The sequence below is a fragment of the Lathamus discolor genome, chromosome 6 (assembly GCF_037157495.1).
Source record: "Lathamus discolor isolate bLatDis1 chromosome 6, bLatDis1.hap1, whole genome shotgun sequence".
Taxonomy (NCBI): Eukaryota; Metazoa; Chordata; class Aves; order Psittaciformes; family Psittacidae; genus Lathamus; species Lathamus discolor.
Genome location: NC_088889.1, coordinates 80872870 through 80898800, shown reverse-complemented (window position 1 = coordinate 80898800; position 25931 = coordinate 80872870). Strand labels below are relative to the sequence as shown.

The 25931-nt window shown below is 52.1% G+C and overlaps 2 protein-coding genes across 4 annotated transcripts in view; both read left to right on the top strand.

Annotated features, from left to right (window-relative positions):
- The first annotated feature begins 1712 nt into the window (after positions 1-1712).
- Positions 1713-7849, top strand: LOC136016608 (zinc finger protein 501-like). Its single transcript, XM_065684088.1, has 2 exons — positions 1713-2252; positions 5768-7849. The coding sequence occupies exons 1-2, from the start codon at positions 2165-2167 to the stop codon at positions 7201-7203; spliced, it is 1524 nt and encodes a 507-aa protein (XP_065540160.1). The 5' UTR covers positions 1713-2164; the 3' UTR covers positions 7204-7849.
- LOC136016609 (zinc finger protein 850-like) overlaps positions 2166-25931 on the top strand; it is a 45430-nt gene continuing 21664 nt past the window's right edge. Inside the window, exons 1-3 of one of the 3 annotated variants that reach the window (XM_065684094.1) lie at positions 2166-2252; positions 17310-17418; positions 21666-23057. In XM_065684094.1, coding sequence (XP_065540166.1) covers positions 17331-17418; positions 21666-23057 — 1480 coding nt within the window. In that variant the 5' untranslated portion in view covers positions 2166-2252; positions 17310-17330. The other 2 variants (XM_065684089.1, XM_065684091.1) reach the window with 2 other exon arrangements.

Sequence of the window (25931 nt, the reverse complement as noted above, 5' to 3'; positions counted from 1 at the left end):
TGGCTTGGTGATTCCATGTTGCTGCCATTGACAAACTGAGATGTCTCTTGTAATTCTGAAACTTTCCTCAGATGATGAGAAAAGGATTAAAAATATTATATGGCCTTCAAGACCACAAAGACGCTTCTGACATGCACTGCAAATTCCCTGACAGAAGTCATTCAATTCCCTGCTTCATTAGTCCATAAGCAAAGGCAGCTTTCCCAAGCTAGCACCAGTGTTGCCATGTGCCAGTGATGATGTGTTGCCAGCCAGTTCTGTTTGTATACATTCATGTGTTTTCTTGCCTTCCTAATGCAGGCTCATTTGTCTTGGAAAACGCGTTACTTTCATTTTTATTTCCAGTGGGTAGTAACAGCTATCAGAAATATTTTGATACTTCTGTTTAACACTTCCAAGGCTGCAGAAGAAGCAAACCAAACCCAACTTTCAACTAAGGTATTGATTTACTTTTTAAGCTAAAGACAGGAGCAGGTATGCTACTATCATTGTACAAAGCTTGTCTTGCCAATATACACCATGTGAGCACTAAGTGAGCTTTGGAACACACTGATATAAATTCACGGTGATAGTGAAATAATCAGCATCACTATTGGTCATCCTTGGCAGCTACCACCACGTTGCTTTGCGTGCGCTGCCTGAAAACAGTCTTTGTAGGTTTATTCTGAAAAGCTGTGCTGCAGATGTTTACTTACCTTCTCACATCTTGCATCTGAAAAGAGAGCTGTTTGCTTACACAGGCACAGTTCCGTGCGTACACGTATTTCAGAACATATTCCCTGTCTTAATGCCATCACCATGGTCACTGCTGTGGCCAAGCCCCATGGAGGGGCTGGTGTAACTTCAGCATACAGGAATGCTATAAAGCAGAGTTATGACTTAATGTGCCTTCCCCTTCTACCAGATTACACTTGGAGTGCCAGCTTTTAGGTATCAAAGGGGTAAATCCAAGAACAATTCTTCCTGTGCTTCTGCAAAGGGACTGGAGCTGCCCTGGAAGTGCCTTTCAAATGTGCCTGTATGGTTTTACTATCATTCCTTCATAAAATTCTTTTCAGAGGTATTACATATATGCTGCTCGTTGTGTCATGGAACATGAAGCACATGGGAGAGGTGATGCAGCCTTGAGAAAAACCACGTTTGAGCTGCGGTCAGCCTGAACAGGGGTTCAGAGGTACCAGCAGTGTTTCCCTGCTCAAGTTCCCTGCCTCTCCAGCTGCCCTGATGCAGTCTTGTAAGCTTGGATGGCTCAGGAATGCTCTCTCCAAGGGATTTAAGTGATCGCTGAGGGTTTAAGTTCGTGCCTAAGCTCAGCCTGCCTCCACTCTTGGGACCTGGGAGGCTCCAGCAGCCTGGCAGTGCCCCGTCGGGGTCCCCATCTCTTGGAAGGGCAGGCAGTCCACCTGCAAAGCTCCAGAGCTCTGCTTTGTGTCCTCTGGACGCTTTCTCCTTAGGAAGCGCTGCCTGCTGCCGTGTCTTGTTCATCGAGCTCCTGCCATGAGGGGTCTACACTGCCCCCGAGCTGGGCATTTGCTGTTGCTCTGGCTCGGATGAGCCTTCCCAGCAGGCAGAGCTGAAGCCTTCCACAGGTACCCCGAGAGAGACCCTTCGCCTGCGGGGACAGCCTGCGGCAGCACCGTCACCTCATCCCGCACCGGACACCCCGCCCGGGAGAGCAGACCGAGCTTCAGGGGCTCCGGCAGCAGGTGACCCACCCGCGGGGGGAGCTGCCCTCGGTACCGACAGGCCCGCGGAGCCCCGCCGTAGGACGGCACCGTCGCCACCGGCAGCCCAGCGCCGCCACCTCCCTCCGCTCTGGGAGGCGAAGGCACCGCCCGCCGTTGGTCGCTGCCGTCACGGGGCAGCGCCCCCTGCTGCGCCGGTCCAGCCGCTGAGGGCGGGCCTGGCCGGGCCGCAGGGAGCGGGGCCTGACCCGGTAGGGCTTGGCCCGGAAGCCCGCCCCCCGCGGCCGCGTGAGGCTCCGTGGCACGGGGTGCTGCGGGGCGCGGTGCTCTCCGCTGCACGCCCCCTGGAGCCGGGGTCCCTGCTCGGCGCGGAGCCGCCAGCTCCCGAGCCGCGCCGCTGGTAGCGGTCGGTGAAAGCCCAGCTCGCCTGACCCTCTTCGTTTCTTCCCCCGGAGCAGGCCCCCGGAGCGGAGCCGGAGATGCTCATCCACATGGATCAGAAGGAGGAGCTGCCGTTGTCCCGGTCCCGCTCCTGCGAAGGGAAGAGTGCTCTGAGCGGCACCGCAGGTAAGGGCCATCAGCGTGAACCCGTCAGGAGAAACAGTGCTCCAGGAGCACCAGCGCCCACAGAAGGTACAAGGGTGGCGGTGCTGGGTTGGAGCAGGCCCCGTCCAGCTTCACCTGCTGCCTGTTCCCCAGCTTACTTAGGTGATTTATGAATTGCTGCCTCCTTTAGTTTGTTTTGAGAGTGCCTTTTACTGCTGGCAGGAGTTCTTAATTTAGAACAGGTGGTGCAGCATAGATGCCAAACCACCCCACAGGCCACTTGTGTTTTTATAGTCCTCTGTGATACCCCCTGTAAGCTGTACCTTTTCCCAGCAGAATGGGCAGTTGACTCATCTCCTGTACAGAAGCTGTTCTGTGCCTCTGATGGTTCCTGTCATGCCTCTGTCTTCCTCAGCTCTGTCAGAGTGTCTCTGGCATGGGGGATCCGTCCTCCCCCTTGCACACAGTCAGAATGTGGGGTTTGAGCAGCAAGGCAGAATTACATTCTCTTCTCTTCCCTATCGTTTTCCCCCCAGCACTCACTGATGCTTGACTGGCTGTGTTGTGTGTCTCGGAGCTGCAGTTTTCATCCAGCTGCTCAGACTCCAAGGTGCTTTTCCTGAATGATATCAAGAACATCCTAGGCCCATCCTGGTGTGAGTGCAAGCTGTAGAGGCTGTTCTCCTCTGAAGGGCTTTGTTTACGTGCAGTGAACGTCCCCTGTCACCTGGTTGGTCAGTATCTTAAGGCTCTGCCACACTTTGTAGTCAGGCTTTGTGTCTTTAACCCTGAGGAGCACAAAATCATCAGCAAATGTTTCCACCTCCCTTTTCCCTTCCTTACCACCCTGTGAGGTTCATTCATCCCACAGCAGCTTAGCTTCTTTACCAGTTCTGGTGAAGGATGAATGTCTTTTGGGAATGCCTCTGGACCCCACATGTCCCTTTTGATAAAGCTGGGGACATCTCTGAAGAACTCCAAGTGGTTTGTGAAGTGAGACATCCCTTTCCAAAGGCCGTGCCAGGTCTTCCCCAGTCTGTCCTCTCGCCATCAGTCCATTAGTTCTTAGATTTCTGCTTGTTTGCTTGGAAGGTCGGGCCCCAGATCTCCCCTCCAGCCCTTTCTGTGGCATCACATCAGCCACCTCCAGTCCCAGCAGTGAGGTACCACAGAAGTCCAGCAGCTTACTCTGCTTACCTGGAGCTTGCCTTGTAGCTATAGCACTGGCACTCCTGGGCATATCAGAGGTCTTGCCATCAACCCCGATTGGCATGGGCTGAGGAAGAACCACATTCTTCATGTCTCTCTTGCTTATTCATTTTTGCCAGTTCAGCCTTGTGCTTCTTTTATTAAATCCTCCTCATTGTGAACTTGCTCTCCTTCCACTTGAGATACTTGCAGTGAGTTCCTGTCTTGGTTTTGATCAAAGCCTTTACAGGCAGCGTGTCGTAGATGCTAGTGAAGGTACCTAAAAGCTCAGAAGTAACACAAAAGATTGTAGAAGTGCTAGAGCCATGACAATAGTTGTGAAAAGAAGCTTGACACTCCTGATGCTCCCCAAAAAGTGTAAAACACCGTAGCAAACGTGATTGTCACCTAATTCTGAAGGCTTTTTCAAGGTCTATGTAAGGGACCAAACGTGTGTGTAAGTGCCAAATTTAGCATCTCTTTGGGCACAACAGCAACAGAACATCCTCTTTCCATCCCATCTGTGGATATCACCTTGCTCTTTTCCTCCAGGCCTGGCTGGAGTAGCTGCAGACAAATGGAAATGCCTTCATGGTAAATAGCAAAATTGCAGTTTCCGTTCCTCTCAAGGGGTGGTTTAAATGAAAACTACGTAAGGGAAGAAGTGTTATCACTACCACAGCAAGCTGCCACAGAAGGTATCTTAGGAGTTCACTGTGAAACCATATTGTGATGTTTTCTTGTGCTTCCTAGAAAGAGGAAGATGAAATATGTACATATATCAGTCTGGGGTTGAACTTCTAGACTCTCGTTCCTTTATTGCACACTTACGGTTCAGTAGCAACTCCCCTCTTCCATGGCCTGCACTTTCTTCTCACATCTCTGCCAGACCACAGGAGATACCCGTTGTTTGTACAGCAATCCCATGTGACCGTTGTCTTGAACAGGCTTTCAGGTGACCTCGGTTCTGCGCAGTGAACATTCATAGAATCATAGAATAGTTAGGGTTGGAAAGGACCTCAAGATCATCTAGTTCCACCCCCCCTGCCATGGACAGGGACACCTCACACTAAACCATCCCACACAAGGCTTCATCCAACCTGGCCTTGAACACCGCCAGGGATGGAGCACTCACAACCTCCCTGCGCAACGGATTCTAGTGCCTCACCACCTTAACAGGAAAGAATTTCCTCCTTATATCCAATTTAAACTTCCCCTGTTTATACCAGTATACCAGTAACTCTTCTACAGGACTTTATGTACATAAGAGGGCAGGGATCTGTTCATTGCCTGTGTCCCAGGAGCCATTCGTAACTGTTCAGCTAGCGTTAATTCGACTTGCACCTACCTTTATCTTCTACATGTATTGGATTTCCTCAGGGCATAATCTGGAACCACCTGTGGGGGATCTTCAGTTCACCCACCACCTTGCACGCAGAACGGGTTTGTTCTGCACCAGTGAAAGCATGAAGTTAATTTACTTCTGCTCTAAGAGTGGCATAAGCCAGGCTCCGGGTGGTGTCCGTGTCTCATGCCTTGTGCTTCTTCCCTTTCTCGGCTGTACCAGCAGCACAAGAGCACGGAGATTACTGTTGCATCCCAAGTAATGTTCTGCTGAGCAAGGCAGTTCTTTATGGCCTTCCTCTGACTCCCAGTTCAACTTTTAGTAACATCCTATGCAGACAAGCAGAGAGAGCTGGGCTTGTTCAGCCTGTAGAAGAAAAGGCTCTGTGGAGATCTTAGAGCAGCTTCCAGCACGTAAAGGGCCCAACAAGAATGGCTTTAAGCTAACAGAGTGGATATGTAGATAAGGTGAAAGAAGTTCTTCCCTGTGAGGATGCTGAGGCGCCTTCACAGGTTGCTCAGAGGAGCTGTGGCTGCCCCATCCCTGGCAGTGTTCAAGGCCATGTTGGATGGGGCTTGCAGCAACCTGGTCTAGTGCAAGGTGTCCCTGCACATGGCAGGAGGCTGGAACTGGATGTGATCTGTAAGGTCCATTCCAGCTCAAACCATCCTGTGGTGATTTTCAGATAGAACATCCTGGAAGGGCAAGCATCTTTCCCATTCAAGCAGTAAACTTTTGCCTCTCATATGCCAGTGATTACAGTACATTAAGATTCTGGTGAAGCATGCAGGGCAATTTACAGCATTTGCTCCTGTGAACACTGAAAAATCCACTGTGAAGTTTGGAGGGAAATACCGTGTCCTGAACGCAGGATATACCAGAATGTTTTGTACGTTTAAGTCAATCTATCTGCTGAACTTTTAGAATTTGGCCCCTTGCGATTTGCCCTGTCCAGAGCTTCCAGTCCTGCCTGTGACTTGTCTGGATTCTCATTTTATTGCAGCTGAAGATGGGATTGTGAGCACGAATGAAGACAGTGCCCATCAAGGCATCCCCAGGCCGGTGGAGCCCAAGGGTTTATGCTCAGGACTGTCTGAGGAGAACAGTTCCCAGGGGCCTGCGCAGGACCCTGTTCTCCCACGCAGATCAGAAAGGATTCAGAGATCTCTGGGGAAGAGGCAAAGCCGAGCGACGCTGTGTGGAAAAAGCTTCAGGAGGCTGCCGGATGTTATGCAGCAGAGAAACCCTTCCCTGGGGAGACTGAAGATATATGGGAATTGCGTGAGCGCGAAGCTGATCCAGCACCAGGTAACCCTCACCGGGGAGAAGCCCTTCAAGTGTGCTGAGTGCGGGAAGAGATTCTCCAGGAACTCACAGCTCATTCAGCACCAGCGGGTGCACACCGGGGAGAGACCTTACGAGTGCAGGACCTGTAGGAAGAGTTTCAGTGTGAGCTCAGCCCTGACACGACACCAGCGGGTGCACACCGGGGAGAAGCCGTACAAGTGTGCTGAGTGTGGGAAGAACTTCTCCAGGAACACGCAGCTTGTCCAGCACCAGTGGGTGCACACTGGGGAGAAACCCTATGAGTGCGGGACCTGTGGGAAGAGCTTCACTGTGAGCTCGAAGCTGATCCAGCACCAGTTAACCCACACCGGGGAGAAACCCTACAAATGTGCCGAGTGCGGGAAGAGCTTCTCTGACAACTCGCAGCTCGTCCGGCACCAGCGGGTGCACACTGGGGAGAAACCCTATGAGTGCAGGACCTGCGGGAAGAGCTTCAGTGTGAGCGCAGCCCTGACACAACACCAGCGGGTGCACACCGGGGAGAAACCCTATAAGTGTTCCGAGTGTGGGATGAGCTTCAGCATGAGCTCAGCCCTGACACGACACCAGAGGGTCCACACCGGGGAGAAACCGTACGGGTGCTCTGAGTGCGGGAAGAGTTTCAGTGTGAGCTCGAGGCTGATCCAACACCAGTTAACCCACACTGGGGAGAAGCCCTACAAGTGTTCTGAGTGTGGGAAGAGCTTCTACGAGAACTCGCAGCTCATACGACACCAGCGGGTGCACACCGGGGAGAAACCCTATGAGTGCAGGACCTGCGGGAAGAGCTTCCGCGTGAGCTCAGCCCTGACACAACACCAGTGGGTCCACACCGGGGAAAAACCCTATGAGTGCTCTGAGTGTGGGAAGAGTTTCAGCGTGAGCTCGAAGCTGATCCAGCACCAGGTAACCCACACCAGGGAGAAGGCCTACAAGTGTGCCGACTGCGGGAAGAGCTTCTCCAAAAACTCAGAGCTCGTCCAGCACCAGCGTGTGCACACTGGGGAGAAACCCTATGAGTGTACAGATTGTGGGAAGAGCTTCAGCAGCAGATCCGCGCTCATGAAACACCAGCGGGTCCACACTGGGGAGAGACCTTTCGCATGTGCCTAGTGCAGGGACAGCTTTTGGCAGAGTCCCCACGTCATCCGGCAGCAGCGCATCCACACTGGGGAGCATCCCTACGCCTGTGTTGAGTGCGGGAAGGGCTTCAGAGTGAGCTCAACGCTCTTCCGGCACCAGCAGACTCACAGGGGTGGGGAGCCCTAGGTGGGGTGAGTGTGGGGAGCAGTGAGGTCTGACACCTGTGAGCAAAGCCCGGTGTCTCCCCTCCCATTGACCACCCTGCTTGTGGAGGGTGAAAGCAGTTTCTTCCTAGGAGAATGAGCCCTCAGAGACGAAGAAGGGGAGAGCCGGTGGAGGGAGCTGATGGGAGGTTTGGGGCAGGTGCCAGGAGGAAGGTGCCAGACTCTCTTCAGTGGTGGCCAGCCCCAGGCTGAGGAGCAGTGGCCATGAACCTAAACACAAGAGGTTTGCCCTCGACATGAGGAAGAACTTGTTCCGTTGCAGGGGCAGAGCACTGAGCAGGCTGCGCAGGGGGATGTGGAGGCTCCCTCTCTGGGCACATCCAAGCCCCGCCTGGACACGTTCCGGTGTCCTTGCCCTGGCAGGGCTGGGACCGGGTGACCCCCGGGGTCGGCTCCCATGGCTGCTGCCGCTCGCAGTGGCCCCGCGCAATAAACGTTCGTTGAAAGCCGCAGTGTTGCTTTCCCCGACTGAGCATGTGCATGGGCTCGCGCTGTCCATCCGCGAGGAGGGTCGTCACGCACAGCTCAGAGGTCGCCGTTGGCCGAGGCGAAGCAAAACAAGGCAGCTGCGTGGATTCAGGGCCGCTCCGTGGCGTACCGGCCGCCTCCACCAATCGGCAGCGCGGCAGTGTGTGGCTTGTGGCTCGTGATTGGCTGCGCAGTCCCCCCCGTGGGTGATAAATTCCGGGCGGCCGGGCCTGGCCTTCGTCTCACGCCGGAAAGTGCAGGGCGGGTGGTGTGGCTGCGGCAGAGGCAGAGGATGAGTGCGTGCGGCTCGTGTCCATGGCAACGCGGCGGGGCTGGACCCAGGCTGAGGCCCTCGGGGTTACCCCTGGATCTCCCCCACCTCCGGTGGGACTCTGCTCTGCTGGGCCCGCCCGCTCTCCATTCCAGTTCCTGGGGACGTGTAGGCTCGGTACTGGTGGCACTCGGCTGGGAAACCTGTGTAGGGTGTATGAGGGCGGTGTCCGTGTGCCTTATGCCTTTTCTCCGCGAGGCCTGGGGAGCCGGTCTCAGGAGCAGCACTCTGTCCTGGGCCTCAAGCTGTGACGGCTCCGGTGCTGCCGTCTGCCAGCTGTGTGCTCAGGAGCAGCGGGGCTGTGTGCGACTGTGCCGGGCCAGCGCTTGTCAGGCCACCTCCATCTCTTCCCTCTGTTCCTGCGGGCGAGCACAGCAGCTGAGGGAGTGTGCCAGAGCAGCTGCCTCATACCCTGCAGTGGTTCCTGCACACAGCTCTTCCAGGAGGATATCTGAGTGTTTCAGGACAGGAGCTGCACCGGGTTCTGCTGGTGCCCTGGGGACGCTTGGCTTTTCTCCAGCCGTGACAGTGTTCAAGGCCAGGCTGGATGGGGCTTGGAGCAACCTGTGCTAGTGGAAAGTGTCTCTGCCCGTGGCAGGGGCTGGGAACTGGATAAGCTTTAAAGTCTCTTCCAACGCCATAGAACCATTCTGTGGTTCTATAATTCTTGATCCTGCTGAGCTCAATAAAGAGCTTGAAGGACGAAGGTCTATGAAGTCTTTTGCTGTCCCAGCTTTTCCTTTGCTGGGTGAAACAGATATGTTATTCAAGCCTCATAGTGCCTAGCACAGCACGGCTTTACATACATCAGCTATAGGTGCCAGTCACTGGCCCTGCTTCGGGTGTCCCAGGCACAGCTGACTGCATGGTATGATGGGCAGGGCAAGTACTGGCTGCCCCCAGAGCAAAGGCTGTTTTGATACGTTCATGTGAGCCTGTCACACTCCATTCCTACTCTCCCCAGGTGTAAAGCTGGTCAACTGATGTGCCCCTTGTGCTGTTCTCCCAGGCAGTATGAGGAAACAGATTCCGGATTCACTGCCTGGCACAAGGGCTGATTACCAAAGTGCAGAACTGGACAAGATCTGTGAACTTACCAGCAGTTTCTCTCCTTGGTCACTTTTTTGAGGTGCTAGACTGTGGCTCTGGGGGACAGAGGCAGCGTTTATGTGGGCACCAGTAAAAGTTCCTTTAGGCTTGAACTATTTCCTAGATGTAGGCTATGTCCAGGTGAAGTCTTGAACCTAACTGGGATCAGGCAGTGTAAAAATTACTCTGTGAGGCCCCATTTCCAGCACCAAAAACCTCTCAAGGGGAGGAGGAGAAGGTATGAATCTCTTCTGATGTGAGTGATAGGTTACCTTTGTGATGGCTCTTCAAGCTGCTAGGCCTGGGGTTCTACAGTCTCCACTGTAGTGATACTTGGGTAGGTGCAGCCACGTTTTCCTGCTGTTTGTTAAAGCAAGGATGCAAGTTCAGCATGTGGGGAAATTGCCTGAAGTTGTAGACTAGCTGAAGAGCAAACTTGAACTCTGTACCACCTGGGTGTTTGCAAATTACTGAGCTTCTCCCAAGGGTGCCAAAGCAAAGCCAGGGCTGTGATTCAGTCCTGCTTCCCTGCCACAGCAGTGTCTGCTTCCTTCAAAAGGCACTGGATTGTTGGGATTAAGTGTCTTCCTACCCTGAGAAGAATGGCAGTGCATCTTGAGTGTGAAACTTGCTGTGGAACTATGTCTGGGGCAAACTAAGTGCTGGCTAGATGAGATAGGGATGTTTTCTCAGAGGGTTTGAACACTGTTACTGGGAAAGAAATGTTTGGAGTGCTGAGGTGTTTCGTACTAAGCCTTGTCTCCAATCTCCAGCCCCACTATCCTGCCTCTTGTAGCTGTTGGATTCCTCCCAGGAGGCTGCTTGTAGGGCACTGGGAAGGTACGTGTTTACCCTGAACATTCAGCCAGGTCTTGGTGAGCAGTGCTCATGAATCAAATGAAATGACATTCCAGCCTCTGCAGTGGAAGTGGGCAGCTGCTTGACCCGCCTGCTTGTTGATGATTCGGAGAAAGCTCCAGAAACTTGCCAACAAAGTTTTAAGTTGACAAGCAGGTATTCTTTATTGCAGCACCAGGAGACATGGGGGATAGCTCTTCCAACCGTGTCTCTGCCAAGCATCAACCAGGCTGTGATTATATTGTCATTTAACATACATATTCCTAGATTACATGCATTACGTCATACGTCTAGAGAATGCCTCCTGTATGCCTACAAAAATGTGGTAGTGGGCTTTCGGACCCCTGGTGTTTATTTCTTCATTACTTTGTTTTAGGATTATTGTCTTACCAGTCATATCTGCATACCTGCAAAACCCCCAAGGCCCCACCCTGTTTTTCATAGGAATATAGCCAAAAGTGTTTAATTATGTCCGGGACCCCCAGAGATGGAGCTCTCATGAGTTCTGTCTTTAAACTTTTAAACATTTCTTCAGCTTGATCTGTCCATTTTAGAAAGGTTGGATTTTCTTTTAGCAGCTCATATATGGGTCTTACCAGAACACCATAATCATGGATCCGCAGTTGACACCATCCTGTCATTCCTAGAAATGTCCAGATATCTTTAACTGTGGATGGTCATGGTGTTTGAGAGATTCTTTCCTTCCAAGCTGCTCCAAGTTCTGGTTGTCCTCCTGTTATTTTGCATCCTAAAACTCGAGTTTGAATTAGTTGAGTCTTCAATTTAGAATACCCAGTATTCATTTAGCCCCAGAAAGTTTAACAGTTCTACAGTCCATTGAACACATTCTCTCTCAGTTTTGGTAGCAATTAGCATGTCGCCCACATACTGTAGTAAAGTTCCTGTCTGGGTGGGTGCTTCCCAGGATTCTAATTCTCGTGCCAGCTGACTTCCGAAAATGGTTGGACTGTTTTTAAATCCTTGAGGTAACATCGTCCAAGTGAGCTGTGTCCTTCTTCTGTTTCACGGTTTTCCCATTCAAAAGCAAATAAATTTTTACTTTCTTTGGCCAGAGGCAGACAGAAAAATGCATCCTTTAAGTCCAGAACAGTAAACCACTCCTGATTAGTATTCAATTTAGTCAGTAAGGTATATAGATTAGCTACTACTGGATGAATATCCTCCACAATTTTGTTGATTGCTCTGAGATCTTGAACTAATCTGTAACTTTTCCCATCAGATTTCTTTACTGGCAAGATAGGAGTATTATATTCTGATTCACATTCAATTACTAATCCATATTTTTTAAAAATTATTTCTTTGATTCCCTTTCAATCCTCCAATTTTAAGGGATATTGTTTTATTCTAGTTGGGCAGCCCCCCTTTTATTTCTACTTTAACAGGCAAAGCATTTTTCGCCTTACCTGGAACTTCAAATGCCCATACTCCCAGATATACCTGATTAAGGATTTCTTCTATTTCAGGGAAGTCCTCCTGTTTGCTTTTCGGTTGAATTACAGATAAACTCAAAACTTCACTTAATTGATTGGTTTTGACTCTTAATTCCATTTTGCCTTCTTTAAATGTTGCTTCTTGCCCTAATAAAGATTTTCGGAGAATTTGGCATGTATAAAAATTTATGCATGCCTATTTGTTTTCCCAGTTTATACTCTCACGGTTTCAGAAAGAATGTGTTGTGGGGTTGTTTTTTTTTTTTTTTGGGGGGGGGGTTGTGGTGTTTTTGTTTTTTTTTTTTTTTTTGTGGAATTTTTTTTTGTTGTTGGTTTAGTTTGGTTTGGTTTCTTGGTGGCCAGTAGCTCCCACATCTGTAACAAATTCTTTTCCTCTGATTTGACGTCAAATAAGTTGCTCCTATATCCACTTAAAAATTCCACTTTATTTCCTCTAGTCCCTAGTTTTAATCTAATGAGTGGATCTGCTAGGGTAGATTCCCCAGGTCCCTGTCAGTCTAGTTCCAGTTCAGTCACTGGAGCCACACCATGGAAATTCCCCCAGGGCAGTCTCACTTCCCATGTCCAAGCTCCTTACAGTATGCACACTGATTCCATCCTGCAGGAGAATTCAATCTCTCACCTCTGCCTGACATCCCTCCTCTACCTCTGCCTCGTCCTCTCACATTAGTCCCTCCACCAGTTTCTACTTGTTCCAAAGTAGCCACTGTAGCCGTGCCTATAGCACGACTCAGCTCTTTCTTCTCTGTTTCTGATTCCTGTACGCTCTCCATGCTTTTTTAACATTCTCAAGTCCTTCTGCCCTATTGTCAGTGACAGCAACCTCCACCTCCTTATCAATAACAGATGGGGCAGATGCCAAGAGTGCTCCTCTCAGAGGTACCTGTGATACGCAATCCCCCAACCTATCTTCCCGATTACTCTGTCGTTTTTTTTGCTTTTTGGGGTTTTTTAAACTTTAAACATCATTCCCCCAGTATCACAGGCTGAACAACATCTCTCCAGCTTAACTTTCAGTTTTTCCCTCTCCTTTTCTAAAGCCAAAATTAGGGATCTGGCAGAGCTATATTAATTTCACATTCCGTCTGCCACTCTGGGTGGTTTCTTAAAGTGAAAAACATATCTGCATACGTCACTTCATCCCATTTTCCTTGTTGCCTTAAAAATAACATTCATTGCAACAACGTATTATAATTCAGAGTTCAGTTTTTAGGCCATTTCTCCTGATCCTCCAGAGTATACAATGGCCACCATTGGTTACAGTATTTTACCAACGTTTTCTTATTTACTGAGCCCCCAGGAAACCCAGTTCTTTTCAATGTGCCAAAATGCACCCTAAAGGACTCTTTTTCAAGATCTCTTCACTCTGCCAATTTCCCATTATCAGTCTTGCATTCACACGCACACACAGAGGATCTCACAGACACACTCCACACAGTTACAACACTTGAAACAGAGACTAAAATTGTATCGAATAACAACAGTTAACAGTTACAACAGTCTGTTACCAATACCAAAATCACAAGACCAAAATCATCACTGTAACAAGCCACAAAATAGACACACTCCGCACAATTACAACACTTGAAACAGAGACAACAATTAATAACGCAGTTATAACAGCCTCTCACCAATACCAAAATCACAAGACCAAAATCGTCACTATAACAAGCCACAACATAAGTCAAATCCCAGTAAAATACAAAACAGTTTCTACAAGATGCCCACTGTGTCTTGTAGGACCTAAACCACAAGATACCCCCTGCTTTTTGTGGGTGCATACCAGACGGACGGTAGCAGCTGGGTATAGGCCTTTACCCACGAGATTTCCTATCTTGATTTATGGAAGGCTTCCAAACCTTGCGTATGCTTACCAACCCAACCCAATTACTAATTTAGTCTTTATGCAAGATGCCCCCTGCACCTTACAGACTACACAAAAGAATACCTTTTATGAAGATGGTCCTTGTCTGCTCCCACAGTGATCCAAATGAGCCAAGAAGTCCCTCCAGGAAAAACTACTGAGGGCCCTAGGGAGCCCTGTCCTCAGCGGGTCCTGCAGCTGAGCAGAGAGAGTCCCATCTGGGGTGCCAGATTGATTTGGAGAAAACTCCAGGAACTCGCCAACAAAGTTTTAAGTTGACAAGCAGGTATTCTTTATTGCGGCACCGGGAGACACGGGGGACAGCTTCTCCCAGCGTGTCTCTGCCAAGCATCATCCAGGCTGTGATTATATTCTCATTAAACTTACATATTCCTTAGATCACATACATTACATCATACATTTAGAGAATGCCCCCTGTATGCCTACAAAAATGCAGTAGTGGGCTTTCGGCCCCCTGGTGGTTATTTCTTCATCACTTTGTCTTAGGATCGTTGTCGTATCGGTCTTATAACTACCAGGTGGTTCTGGCAAAGCTCATCTTAGTAATTTCCTTTTATCTATAGTTGCTAAAAAGCCTAACATCCTTGTGGTTACTTGTTTACAACCCTATTTTTCAATAAACCCCATTCTTCAGTGAGTAGGACACGGCCTCTTCCAGGGAAGCAAAACTGGGAGAAGTTAGGGCCCTGAGCAGTGGCCATGTTGTGGGCTTTCAGCTACCAGTTTCTGAATAAAAGGGATGTGTAATGGTAAGAGATACAATGATTCTTACTTCCCTTCCTCTGAGTTCTCCTGTGATACCCTAGTACTGAAAAGGACAGGGGTTTGATTTGTGCTGACTTGCCTCCTGAATTCACAGCTCATCATGTCTGTGCTGGATGGTACTGGGAAAAATCTCATCTTCCATGTTGTCCTGTGCATGTAGTGTCCTCACCTTGGGCTGAAGGGACTGGTGTTGTCACTATCCAGCCTATAACTGTAGAGGTGATCATGTCAGATGGAGCATCTGCAAAAACATTTGTGGGAGATACAAGTCTGACTGCACCAAAGTCCTTAAATGACTGTGTGCTAACTGCTGCTGGAACAGTAATTCACTGCTCTGAGTTGTGCTTCTACAACAGTAGTTACAGGTTTGGGTAAAGGCTTCTGAGAGGCCAGCAGATGCCCCATGGCATGGAGAACAAAGTCCCAGTGCTGGTGAGCGCTGCTAAACATGAGTGTGTTGCAAGAGATGGGTGCAGAGGCCCTGTCAAGTGACTTAGCAGCTGTGTCTTGTAGAATGATGATCTCTGGAGTCACGCTGTGTATGTCTGGCCATTGGGAGCCTTTAGCCATTGCTGCTGCTGCTGTTAACTAGTCATGGCTGAGGCTTATCTGGTGGCTTCCGTTGGGATGGATGTAATGTCAAGCCACCTCCAGGCCTCTTGCTGTCTGCAGAATGGTGCTGAAGTGCTCTTTCTAGCTCTGCTTTCACGTGCTCCTCTGTGCCGGTGGCTGCGGTCCTGGCAGCATGCAGAGGCAGCACACCCTACCTGCAGGACTCTGCTTGTCTGAAAGTACAAGATAAATTGGAACCAGTTTCTCTAATTTTGGAATCTGCATTTCTTGAGGAGTGCCTGACTTGAAGCCAGCTGCGCAGGAAGCCAGCATGCCATCAGGACTTGTGCGGCTGTGCTGGCAGGAGGCTGGCTGTGCAGTGAGGGAGGCAGGCTGTTCCCCTGGGCCCACGACCAGCTCCTGGCTCAGCCTGGTCAGGTTCTGCCTCTTTGCTTCAGTTTCCCTTCACCGTGGTGGATGTTTGGAGCTGTGTCAAGTTTGCTGACCTGCTGTGGTGCTTGCTGTCCAGTAAGTGATCAAAATGAAAACAGTGCCCTTGCAACTGGCTTCCTTTACCCTCTGGATGGGGAGGCTGTGCTGTGTCCTATCCTGTGGTGCAGGGCCCTGGGGATGTGGGGCTGCTTCCCCTGTGACTTCTGTTCCTGCAGTGGGCTGGCTGGCATCACAAAGTATTGTGGTCAGCCCTCCTCTTGGGGATGGCTATGTCCCAGTGAGCCCAAGGACTGTGTGATCAGAGGGGAAGCCCTCACCCTGGTGATGTGTCCTCCAAACTGGGTGCTCAGACCCAGCTCCAGGCGCTCCTGTCCGAGTCCTGTGCTGGAGTGTGGAGGGCAGTGGAAGTGTCTGTAGAACAGGGCTTCAGAAACTCAGGGTGAGGAGCCAGAGGGCAGTTGATTTATAGCTGGGGTGCTCCATGTGAGCTGAGGGCCAGCAGGTGATGTGCTGGTGCTGGCCCTGTGCTGAGCTTGGTGAACTTGCAGCCGCCTGCCTGCTCTAGCCCTGAGGGGGCTGACCTCAAATGGGAGAGCGTGAGGGATGGCTCTCTTACAGTGAGTGCTTTCCAGGAGCCAGGAAGCAGCTTAGTTCCTTGTTGATCTGGCAAGGCTGCCTGTGAGGTGATGGTGCTGCTCTGCACAAAGCTGATTACAGGTCCATTTTGTAAATGAGGTGGGTGGATTTCTGCTGGAGGAAACTCAGCTGTAAGCCAGGTGTCTCACTCCTGCTTCTGGGTAGGTCTTTGGGTGTCCTGCTCGACCCATGGAGATTTTTTTGTTTGTTTCCTTTCACAGAAGAGGAGGGAGAACTCAGTTACTTCTGGGGTTTGAAGCAGACCCTGCTAGGCAGGAGAGGAGAGCGTGAGTGGTAGCAGGAGCCACCTGCAGCAGCCATTTTCACTCTTCACATGCAGTACAGCCCAGAAAAGGCAGAGCAGTGAAATCTGTCCCTGCTTTGGAAGTTCCTCTGCATATACTCCACTGCAGGGAAGGTGTTTGTCTCCCTGTGAGTTGCCTGACTCCTGCCCTAATTCACCACTGCTTTCCAGTGCCATGATGCAGTCTTGTAAGCTTAGATGGCTCAGGAATCCTTTCTCCCTATGAATTTAAGTGATCGCTGAAGGTTTAAGTTGATGCCTAAGTTCAGCCTGCCTCCACTCTTGGGACCTGGGAGGCTCCAGCAGCCTTGGCAGTGCCCCGTCGGGGTCCCCATCTCTTGGAAGGGCAGGCAGTCCACCTGCAAAGCTCCAGAGCTCTGCTTTGTGTCCTCTGGACGCTTTCTCCTTAGGAAGCGCTGCCTGCTGCCGTGTCTTGTTCATCGAGCTCCTGCCATGAGGGGTCTACACTGCCCCCGAGCTGGGCATTTGCTGTTGCTCTGGCTCGGATGAGCCTTCCCAGCAGGCAGAGCTGAAGCCTTCCACAGGTACCCCGAGAGAGACCCTTCGCCTGCGGGGACAGCCTGCGGCAGCACCGTCACCTCATCCCGCACCGGACACCCCGCCCGGGAGAGCAGACCGAGCTTCAGGGGCTCCGGCAGCAGGTGACCCACCCGCGGGGGGAGCTGCCCTCGGTACCGACAGGCCCGCGGAGCCCCGCCGTAGGACGGCACCGTCGCCACCGGCAGCCCAGCGCCGCCACCTCCCTCCGCTCTGGGAGGCGAAGGCACCGCCCGCCGTTGGTCGCTGCCGTCACGGGGCAGCGCCCCCTGCTGCGCCGGTCCAGCCGCTGAGGGCGGGCCTGGCCGGGCCGCAGGGAGCGGGGCCTGACCCGGTAGGGCTTGGCCCGGAAGCCCGCCCCCCGCGGCCGCGTGAGGCTCCGTGGCACGGGGTGCTGCGGGGCGCGGTGCTCTCCGCTGCACGCCCCCTGGAGCCGGGGTCCCTGCTCGGCGCGGAGCCGCCAGCTCCCGAGCCGCGCCGCTGGTAGCGGTCGGTGAAAGCCCAGCTCGCCTGACCCTCTTCGTTTCTTCCCCCGGAGCAGGCCCCCGGAGCGGAGCCGGAGATGCTCATCCACATGGATCAGAAGGAGGAGCTGCCGTTGTCCCGGTCCCGCTCCTGCGAAGGGAAGAGTGCTCTGAGCGGCACCGCAGGTAAGGGCCATCAGCGTGAACCCGTCAGGAGAAACAGTGCTCCAGGAGCACCAGCGCCCACAGAAGGTACAAGGGTGGCGGTGCTGGGTTGGAGCAGGCCCCGTCCAGCTTCACCTGCTGCCTGTGACAGCGGTATTCATAGCGCCACAGGCCACCAGGCCGGGAGGGATCTCGAGGATCATCCCGTACAACTTTTCCAGGGGAAGCGTGACCTGGACTGGGTGTCCCAGTGCCCTGTCCAGCTGAGTCTTTAAAGCGTCCAACACCGGGGAGTGCACCACTTCCCTGGGGAGATTATTCCAATGGCTGGTTGCTCTCATGGGGAAAAGTTTTCCTCTTGTGTCCTACCAGAGTCTCCCCGGGAGTAACTCGTACCCCTGGTCTTTTCCATGTGACTCCTTGGAAAAGGGAGCCTCCGTCTTCTTCATAGCCACCCTTAAATACTGGACTGTGGTGATCAGGTCTCCCCTGAGCCTTCTGTTCTCTAGGCAGATCAAGCCCAGCCCTCTCAGCCTTTCCTCATAGAGCAGGCTGCCCAGCCTTTGATCAAGACCCAGAGAAGGGCGGACAAGCAGTGGTGTGTCCCTGTATCCTTTCACAGGCCTCAGCAGTCTGTGGCTTCAGAAGCTCCTGAACTAGGCACATAATGTCTCAAGGTCTATCTTCCTGCCTTCTCGAGCTGCGCACTTTGTAGCACCCGTGGCAGCTTGCGGCAAGGAGTTGCCCAGCTTATTTAGGTGATTTATGAATCGCTGCCTCCTTTAGTTTGCTTTGAAAGTGCCTTTTACTGCTGGCAGGAGTTCTTAATTTAGAACGGATGGTGCAGCATAGATGCCAAACCACCCCACAGGCCACTTGTGTTTTTATAGTCCTCTGTGATACCCCCTGTAAGCTGTACCTTTTCCCAGCAGAATGGGCAGTTGACTCATCTGCTGTACAGAAGCTGTTCTGTGCCTCTGATGGTTCCTGTCATGCCTCTGTCTTCCTCAGCTCTGTCAGAGTGTCTCTGGCATGGGGGATCCGTCCTCCCCCTTGCACACAGTCAGAATGTGGGGTTTGAGCAGCAAGGCAGAATTACATTCTCTTCTCTTCCCTATCGTTTTCCCCCCAGCACTCACTGATGCTTGACTGGCTGTGTTGTGTGTCTCGGAGCTGCAGTTTTCATCCAGCTGCTCAGACTCCAAGGTGCTTTTCCTGAATTATATCAAGAACATCCTAGGCCCATCCTGGTGTGAGTGCAAGCTGTAGAGGCTGTTCTCCTTGGAAGGGCTTTGTTTACGTGCAGTGAACGTCCCCTGTCACCTGGTTGGTCAGTATCTTAAGGCTCTGCCACACTTTGTAGTTGGGCTTTGTGTCTTTAACCCTGAGGAGCACAAAATCATCAGCAAATGTTTCCACCTCCCTTTTCCCTTCCTTACCGCCCTGAGAGGTTCATTCATCCCACAGCAGCTTAGCTTCTTTACCAGTTCTGGTGAAGGATGAATGTCTTTCGGGAATGCCTCTGGACCCCACATGTCCCTTTTGATAAAGCTGGGGACATGTCTGAAGAACTCCGAGTGGTTTGTGAAGTGAGACATCACTTTCCAAAGGCTGTGCCAGGTCTTCCCCAGTCTGTCCTCTCGCTATCAGTCCCTTAGTTCTTAGATTTCTGTTTCTTTGCTTGGAATGTTGGGGCCCAGATCTCCCCTCCAGCCCTTTCTGTGGCATCACATCAGCCACCTCCAGTCCCAGCAGTGAGGTACCACAGTCAGAAGTCCAGCAGCTTACTCTGCTTACCTGGAGCTTGCCTTGTAGATATAGCACTGGTCCTCCTGGGCATATCAGAGGTCTTGCCATCAACCCCGATTGGCATGGGCTGAGGAAGAACCACATTCTTCATGTCTCTCTTGCTTATTCATTTTTGCCAGTTCAGCCTTGTGCTTCTTTTATTAAATCCTCCTCATTGTGAACTTGCTCTCCTTCCACTTGAGATACTTGCAGTGAGTTCCTGTCTTGGTTTTGATCAAAGCCTTTACAGGCAGCGTGTCCTAGATGCCAGTGAAGGTACCTAAAAGCTCAGAAGTAACATGAATGATCGTAGTATTTCTAGAGCCATGACAATAATTATGAAAAGAAGCTTGACGCTCCTGATGTTCCACAAAAAGTACAGAACACCATAGGAAACTTAATTGTCACGTACTTCTGAAGGCACTTTCAAGGTCTTTGTAAAGAACCAAACGTGGGTGTAAGTGCCAAAGTTAGCATCGCTTTGGGCACAACGGCAACAGAACAGCTTTGCTAGCTCCACTGTCTGCTCAGTAAGTCTGACGAACGGGTCAAGAGCTTCATGCTGGCCTGCCAGAAACATCCTCTTTCCATCCCATCTGTGGATATCACCTTGCTCTTTTCCTTCAGGCCTGGCTGGAGTAGCTGCAGTTAGCATAATTGCAGTTTCTGTTCCTCTCAAGGGATGGTATAAATGAAAACTAAGGGAAGAAGTGGCATCACTATGACAGCAAGCTGCCACAGAAGGTATCTTAGGAGTTCACTGTGAAATCATATTGTGATATTTTCTTGTGCTTCCTAGAAGGAGGAAGATGAAATATGTAGATGTATCAGTCTGGGGTTGAACTTCTAGACTCTCCTTCCTTTATTGCACGCTTACGGTTCAGTAACAACTCACCTCTTCCATGGCCTGCACTTTCTTCTCACAGCTCTGCCAGACCACAGGAGGTGCCTGTTGTTTGTACAGCAATCCCATGTGACCGATATGTTACTGGTGTATTTCATAAGAGTGTTCAGAGAACCACAAGATATCTGCTGAATCTTTAAGCAGATCTGGAGATGTGCTTTGTGTGCATGTCGCACAGGTCCTGCCTTGCTCATTCAGCCTGCAAAGAGCTGTGTTTCCTGTGGACAGCAAAAAGCACAGCACTGTTGGGGGCACGTGCTTCTGAACCTGCTACATGCTCATCAAACCACATTCAGAGCAGTGGGCTGGAAGGAGGTGCTGCTCTCTGTGAACACCCTAGAAACCAGCTCAAGCCCCTTGTCTTGAACAGGCTTTCAGGTGACCTCGGGTCTGCGCAGTGAACATTCCTACCAGTAACGCTTCTGCAAGACTTTATGTACATAAGAGGGCAGGGATCTGTTCATTGCCTGTGTCCAAGAATCCATTCGTAACTGTTCAGCTAGCGTTAATTCGATTTGCACTTACCTTCATCTTCTACATGTATTAGATTTCCTCAGTGCATAATCTGGAACCAGCCGTGGGGGATCTTCAGTTCACACACCACCTTCACGCAGAACGGGTTTGTTCTGCACCAGTGAAAGCATAAAGTTAATTTGCTTCTGCTCTAAGAGTGGCATAAGCCAGGCTTCAGGCGGTGTCCGTGTCTCATGCTTTGTGCATCTTCTCTTTCTCTGCAGTACCAGCAGCACAAGAGCACGGAGATTACTGTTGCATCCCAAGGAATGTTCTGCTGAACAAGGCAGTTCTTTGTGGCCTTCCTCTGACTCCCAGTTCAACTTTTAGTAACATCCTGTGGAGACAAGCAGAGAGATCTGGGCTTGTTTAGCCTGGAGAAGAGGAGGCTCTGGGGAGATCTTAGAGCAGCTACCAGTACGTAGAGGGCCCAAGAAGAACTGTAGAGAGGGGCTTTTGACAAGAGCAAGTAGGGACAGGACAAGGTGGAATGGCTTTAAAATGAGAGGGGAGATTTAGATATGGTGAAAGAAGTTCTTCCCTGTGAGGATGCTGAGGTGCCTTCACAGGTTGCTCAGAGGAGCTGTGGCTGCCGCATCCCTGGCATTGTTCAAGGCCATGTTGGATGGGGCTTGCAGCAACCTGATCTAGTGCAAGGTGTCCCTGCACATGGCAGGAGGTTGGAACTGGATGTGATCTGTAAGGTCCATTCCAGCTCAAACCATCCTGTGGTGATTTTCAGATAGAACATCCTGGAAGAGCAAGCATCTTTCCCATTCGAGCAGTAAACGTTTGCCTCTCATATGCCAGTGATATCAGTAGACTCAGGTTGTGGTGGAGCTTGCAGGGCAATTTACAGCATTTGCTCCTGTGAACACTCTGAAAAATCCACTGTGTAGTTTGGAGGGAAATACCATGTTTTTGGAACGCAGGATATACCAGAATGTTTTGTACTTACAGTCAATCTATCTGCTGAATTTTTAGAATTTGTCCCCTTGCGATTTGCCCTGTCCAGAGCTTCCAGTCCTGCCTGTGACTTGTCTGGATTCTCATTTTATTGCAGCTGAAGATGGAATTGTGAGCACGAATGAAGACAGTGCCCATCAAGGCATCCCCAGGCCGGTGGAGCCCAAGGGTTTATGCTCAGGACTGTCTGAGGAGAACAGTTCCCAGGGTCCTGCACAGGACCCTGTTCTCCCACGCAGGTCAGAAAGGATTCAGAGATCCAAGAGCTTCCAGGTGAGCTCCAAGCTCATCCGGCATCGGAGAATCCACACCGGAGAAAAACCCTTCACCTGCACTGAATCTGGGAAGGGTTACCAGCACTGGTCACATCTTATCCAGCACCAGAGGATCTACACAGGGGAGCGGCCCTATGAGTGCTCCGAGTGTGGGAAGAGCTTCAGCATGAGCTCGAAGCTGATCCGGCACCAGGTAACCCACACCGGGCAGAAGCCCTACAGGTGTGCTGTATGTGGGAAGAGCTTCTATGGGAACTCTCAGCTGGTCCTGCACCAGCGGGTGCACACTGGGGAAAAACCCTACGAGTGCAGGACCTGCGGGAAGAGCTTCAGCGTGAGTTCGAAGCTGATCCAGCACCAGGTAATCCACACCGGGGAGAAGCCCTACAAGTGTGCTGAGTGCGGGAAGAGCTTCTCCAACAACACGCAGCTCATCCGGCACCAGCGGGTGCACACTGGGGAGAAACCCTATGAGTGCAGGACCTGCGGGAAGAGCTTCCGTGTGAGCTCAGCACTGACACAACACCAGTGGGTCCACACCAGGGAGAAACCCTACAAGTGCAGGACCTGCGGGAAGAGTTTCAGTGTGAGCTCGAAGCTGATCCAGCACCAGGTAATCCACGCTACGGAGAATCCCTACAAGTGTGCTGAGTGCGGGATGAGCTTCTTCAACAACATGCAGCTCGTCCGGCACCAGCGGGTGCACACCGGGGAGAAAGCCTACGAGTGTACGGAGTGTGGGAAGAGCTTCAGTGTGAGGTCAGCCCTGACACGACACCAGCGAGTCCACACCGGGGAGAAACCCTACAAGTGTGCCGAGTGCGGAAGGAGCTTCTCTGAGAACTCGAAGCTCGTCCATCACCAGTGGGTGCACACTGGGGAGAAACCCTACGAGTGCAGGACCTGCGGGAAGAGCTTCAGCGTGAAGTCAGCCCTGGTACGACACCAGCGGGTTCACACTGGGGAGAAACCGTACGGGTGTATGGATTGTGGGAAGAGCTTCGGCCACAGCTCAGCTCTCATGAAACACCGTCTGATCCACTCCGGGGAGAGGCCCTACTCGTGTTCCTACTGCGGGGACACCTTTCGGCAGAGTCACCACCTCACCCAGCACCTGCGCATCCACACTGGGGAGCGTCCCTACACCTGTGCCGAGTGCGGGAAGGGCTTCAGAGTGAGCTCATCGCTCTTCCGGCACCAGCAGACCCACAGGGGTGAGGAGCCCTAGGTGGGGTGAGTGTTGGGAGCAGTGAGGTCTGACACGCTGTGAGCAAAGCCCGGTGTCTCCCCTCCCATTGACCACCCTGCTTGTGGAGGGTGAAAGCAGTTTCTTCCTAGGAGAATGAGCCCTCAGAGATGAAGAAGGGGAGAGTCGGTGGAGGGAGCTGATGGGAGGTTTGGGGCAGGTGCCAGGAGGAAGGTGCCAGACTCTCTTCAGTGGTGGCCAGCCCCAGGCTGAGGAGCAGTGGCCATGAACTGAAGCACAAGAGGTTTGCCCTCGACATGAGGAAGAACTTGTTCCGTTGCAGGGGCAGAGCACTGAGCAGGCTGCGCAGGGGGATGTGGAGGCTCCCTCTCTGGGCACATCCAAGCCCCGCCTGGACACGTTCCGGTGTCCTTGCCCCGGCAGGGCTGGGACCGGGTGACCCCCGGGGTCGGCTCCCATGGCTGGTGCCGCTCACAATGGCCCCGCGCAATAAACGTTCGTTGAAAGCTGCAGCGTTGCTTTCCCCGACCGCGTCTGCCCGGACACGTGCCTATCGGAGGTCGCCGTTGGCCCAGGGGAAACGAGGCGGGGACTTAGGGCCACTGTGTGGCGTCTGGGCTGCCTCCACCAATCGGTGGTGCGGTCGCGTGCCGCGGGCGGCTACTGATTGGCTGCGCGGTCTCCACCATGGGTGATAAATTCGGGGCGGCCGGTCCAGGGGTTGTTGCCCAGGGGTGCTTCAGAGGCAGAGGGTGAGTGCGCGCGCTGCGTGTCCATGGCAACGCGGCGGGGTCAGCCCAGGGGTGAGGCCCTCGGATTATCCCCGGGTCTCCCCCACGGCCTCCCGCCGTGCTCTGCTCCGTTGGGCCCACTCCTGCATTCCGGTTCCCAGGGACGTGTAGGCTCGGTACCGGTGGTGCTCGGCCGGGAAACCCGCATAGGGCTTATGAGGGTGGCGGCCGTGTGCCTTTTCCTTGCTAGGCCTGGGCGGCTGGTCCCGTGAGAGGTGCTTGGCCTATGGCTCTGGCCTGGGCGTCAAGTTGTGCCAGGTCTGGTGCAGCCGTCTGCCAGCCGTGTGCTCGGAGCAGCGGGGCTGTGTGCAGCTGTGCCCGGCCAGGGCTTGTCAGGCCTCCCGCATGTCTTCCCTCGGCTCCTGCGGGCGAGCATCCGCACAGCAGCTGAGGGAGCGTGCCAGAGCGGCTGCCTCATACCCTGCAGTGGTTCCTGTACACAGCTCTTCCAGGAGGATGTCTTCAGTATTTCAGGACAGGAGCTCCGCTGGGTTCTGCAGGTGCCCTGGGGGCCCTTGGCTGTTCTCCGTCCCTGGCAGTGTTCAACGCCAGGCTGGACGAGGCTTGGAGCAACCTGTGCTAGTGGAAGGTGTCTCTGCCCGTGACAGGGGTTGGGATCTGGATGAGCTTTGAAGTCTCTTCCAACACCATAGAACCATTCTGTGGTTCTATAATTCTTGATCCTTGTAAGCTCAATAAAGCGCTTGAAGGACGAAGGCCTATGAAGCCTGTTGCTGTCCCAGCTTTTCCTTTGTTGGGTGATACAGATATGTTATTCAAGCCTCATAGTGCCTAGCACTTCACTGCTTTACATACATCAGCTATAAGTGCCAGTCACTGGCCCTGCTTGGGGTGTCCCAGGCACAGCTGACTGCATGGTGGGATGGGCAGGGCAAGTACTGGCTATCCCCAGAGCAAAGGCTGTTTGATCAGTTCATGTGAGCCTGTCACACTCCATTCCTACTCTCCCCAGGTGTAAAGCTGGTCAACTGATGTGCCCCTTGTGCTGTTCTCCCAGGCAGTATGAGGAAACAGATTCCGGATGCACTGCCTGGCACAAGGGCTGATTACCAAAGTGCAGAACTGGACAAGATCTGTGAACTTACCAGGAGTTTCCGTCCTTGGTCACTTTGTTGAGGTGCTAGACTGTGGCTCTGGGGGACAGAGTTAGCGTTTACGTGGGCACCTCTAAAAGTGCCTTAGACTTGAATTTTTTCCTAGATGTATGCTTGTTGTGGTTTTAACCGTTCCACACAGCTCGTTCACTCACTCCCCCCACGTTCTCCCTCTGTCTTTCCTTCCCCCCCCACCTGCTCCTGGAGGGATGGGGAGGAGTATTGAGAGAATGTAACTCCCACGGGTTGAGATAAGAACAGCCCAGTAACTAAGGTATAACGCAAATCACCACTGCTACCACCAATGATAAGAGAATATAACAAGAGAAGAGAATACAGTTCCACCGCCGAACGAGTTCTACTCCCCCGCCGCAGAAGAGAGCCCGTGCACTTCTGAATAACTCCCAGTTACCTTCCTGGGCATGACGTACTGTTGTATGGAATACCTCTTTGGCTAGCTTGGGTCAGGTGTCCTGTCTCGACTTCCTCCCGGCCTCCCCTCGTCCCCAGCAGAGCATGAGGCTCAGAAAGTCCTTAGCCAGAATAAACATTAGTTAGCAACAATTCAAAACAATCGGTGTTATCAGCTCTGTTCCCAGGCTGGAAGTCAAAACACAGCGCTGCACCAGCTACTAAGAAGGAGAAAAACGGCTACTGGTGAACCCAGGACAGTATCCACCCCTTATTCCGTACCATTCACATCATGCTCAGATCCCACATTTTCAATATACCATCTCTCTTACATATATATATACATCCACATACACAAAGAGAAAGAAATAATTTCTTAGTGCATGGACCAATCCCTATAATGCTGTCGAGTCCATTCGGGCCATGATGTCAGGTTCCATCCCTTGTATCAGTCTTTCAGGGCAGGAAAGGCTGTGTGCAGTGTTGGATCGTTGCCTGCTGATGCTGATCGTTCCTTTACTGCAGAACTCGTCCGGTTCTATCAAAATTCATTCTCTGTTGGGA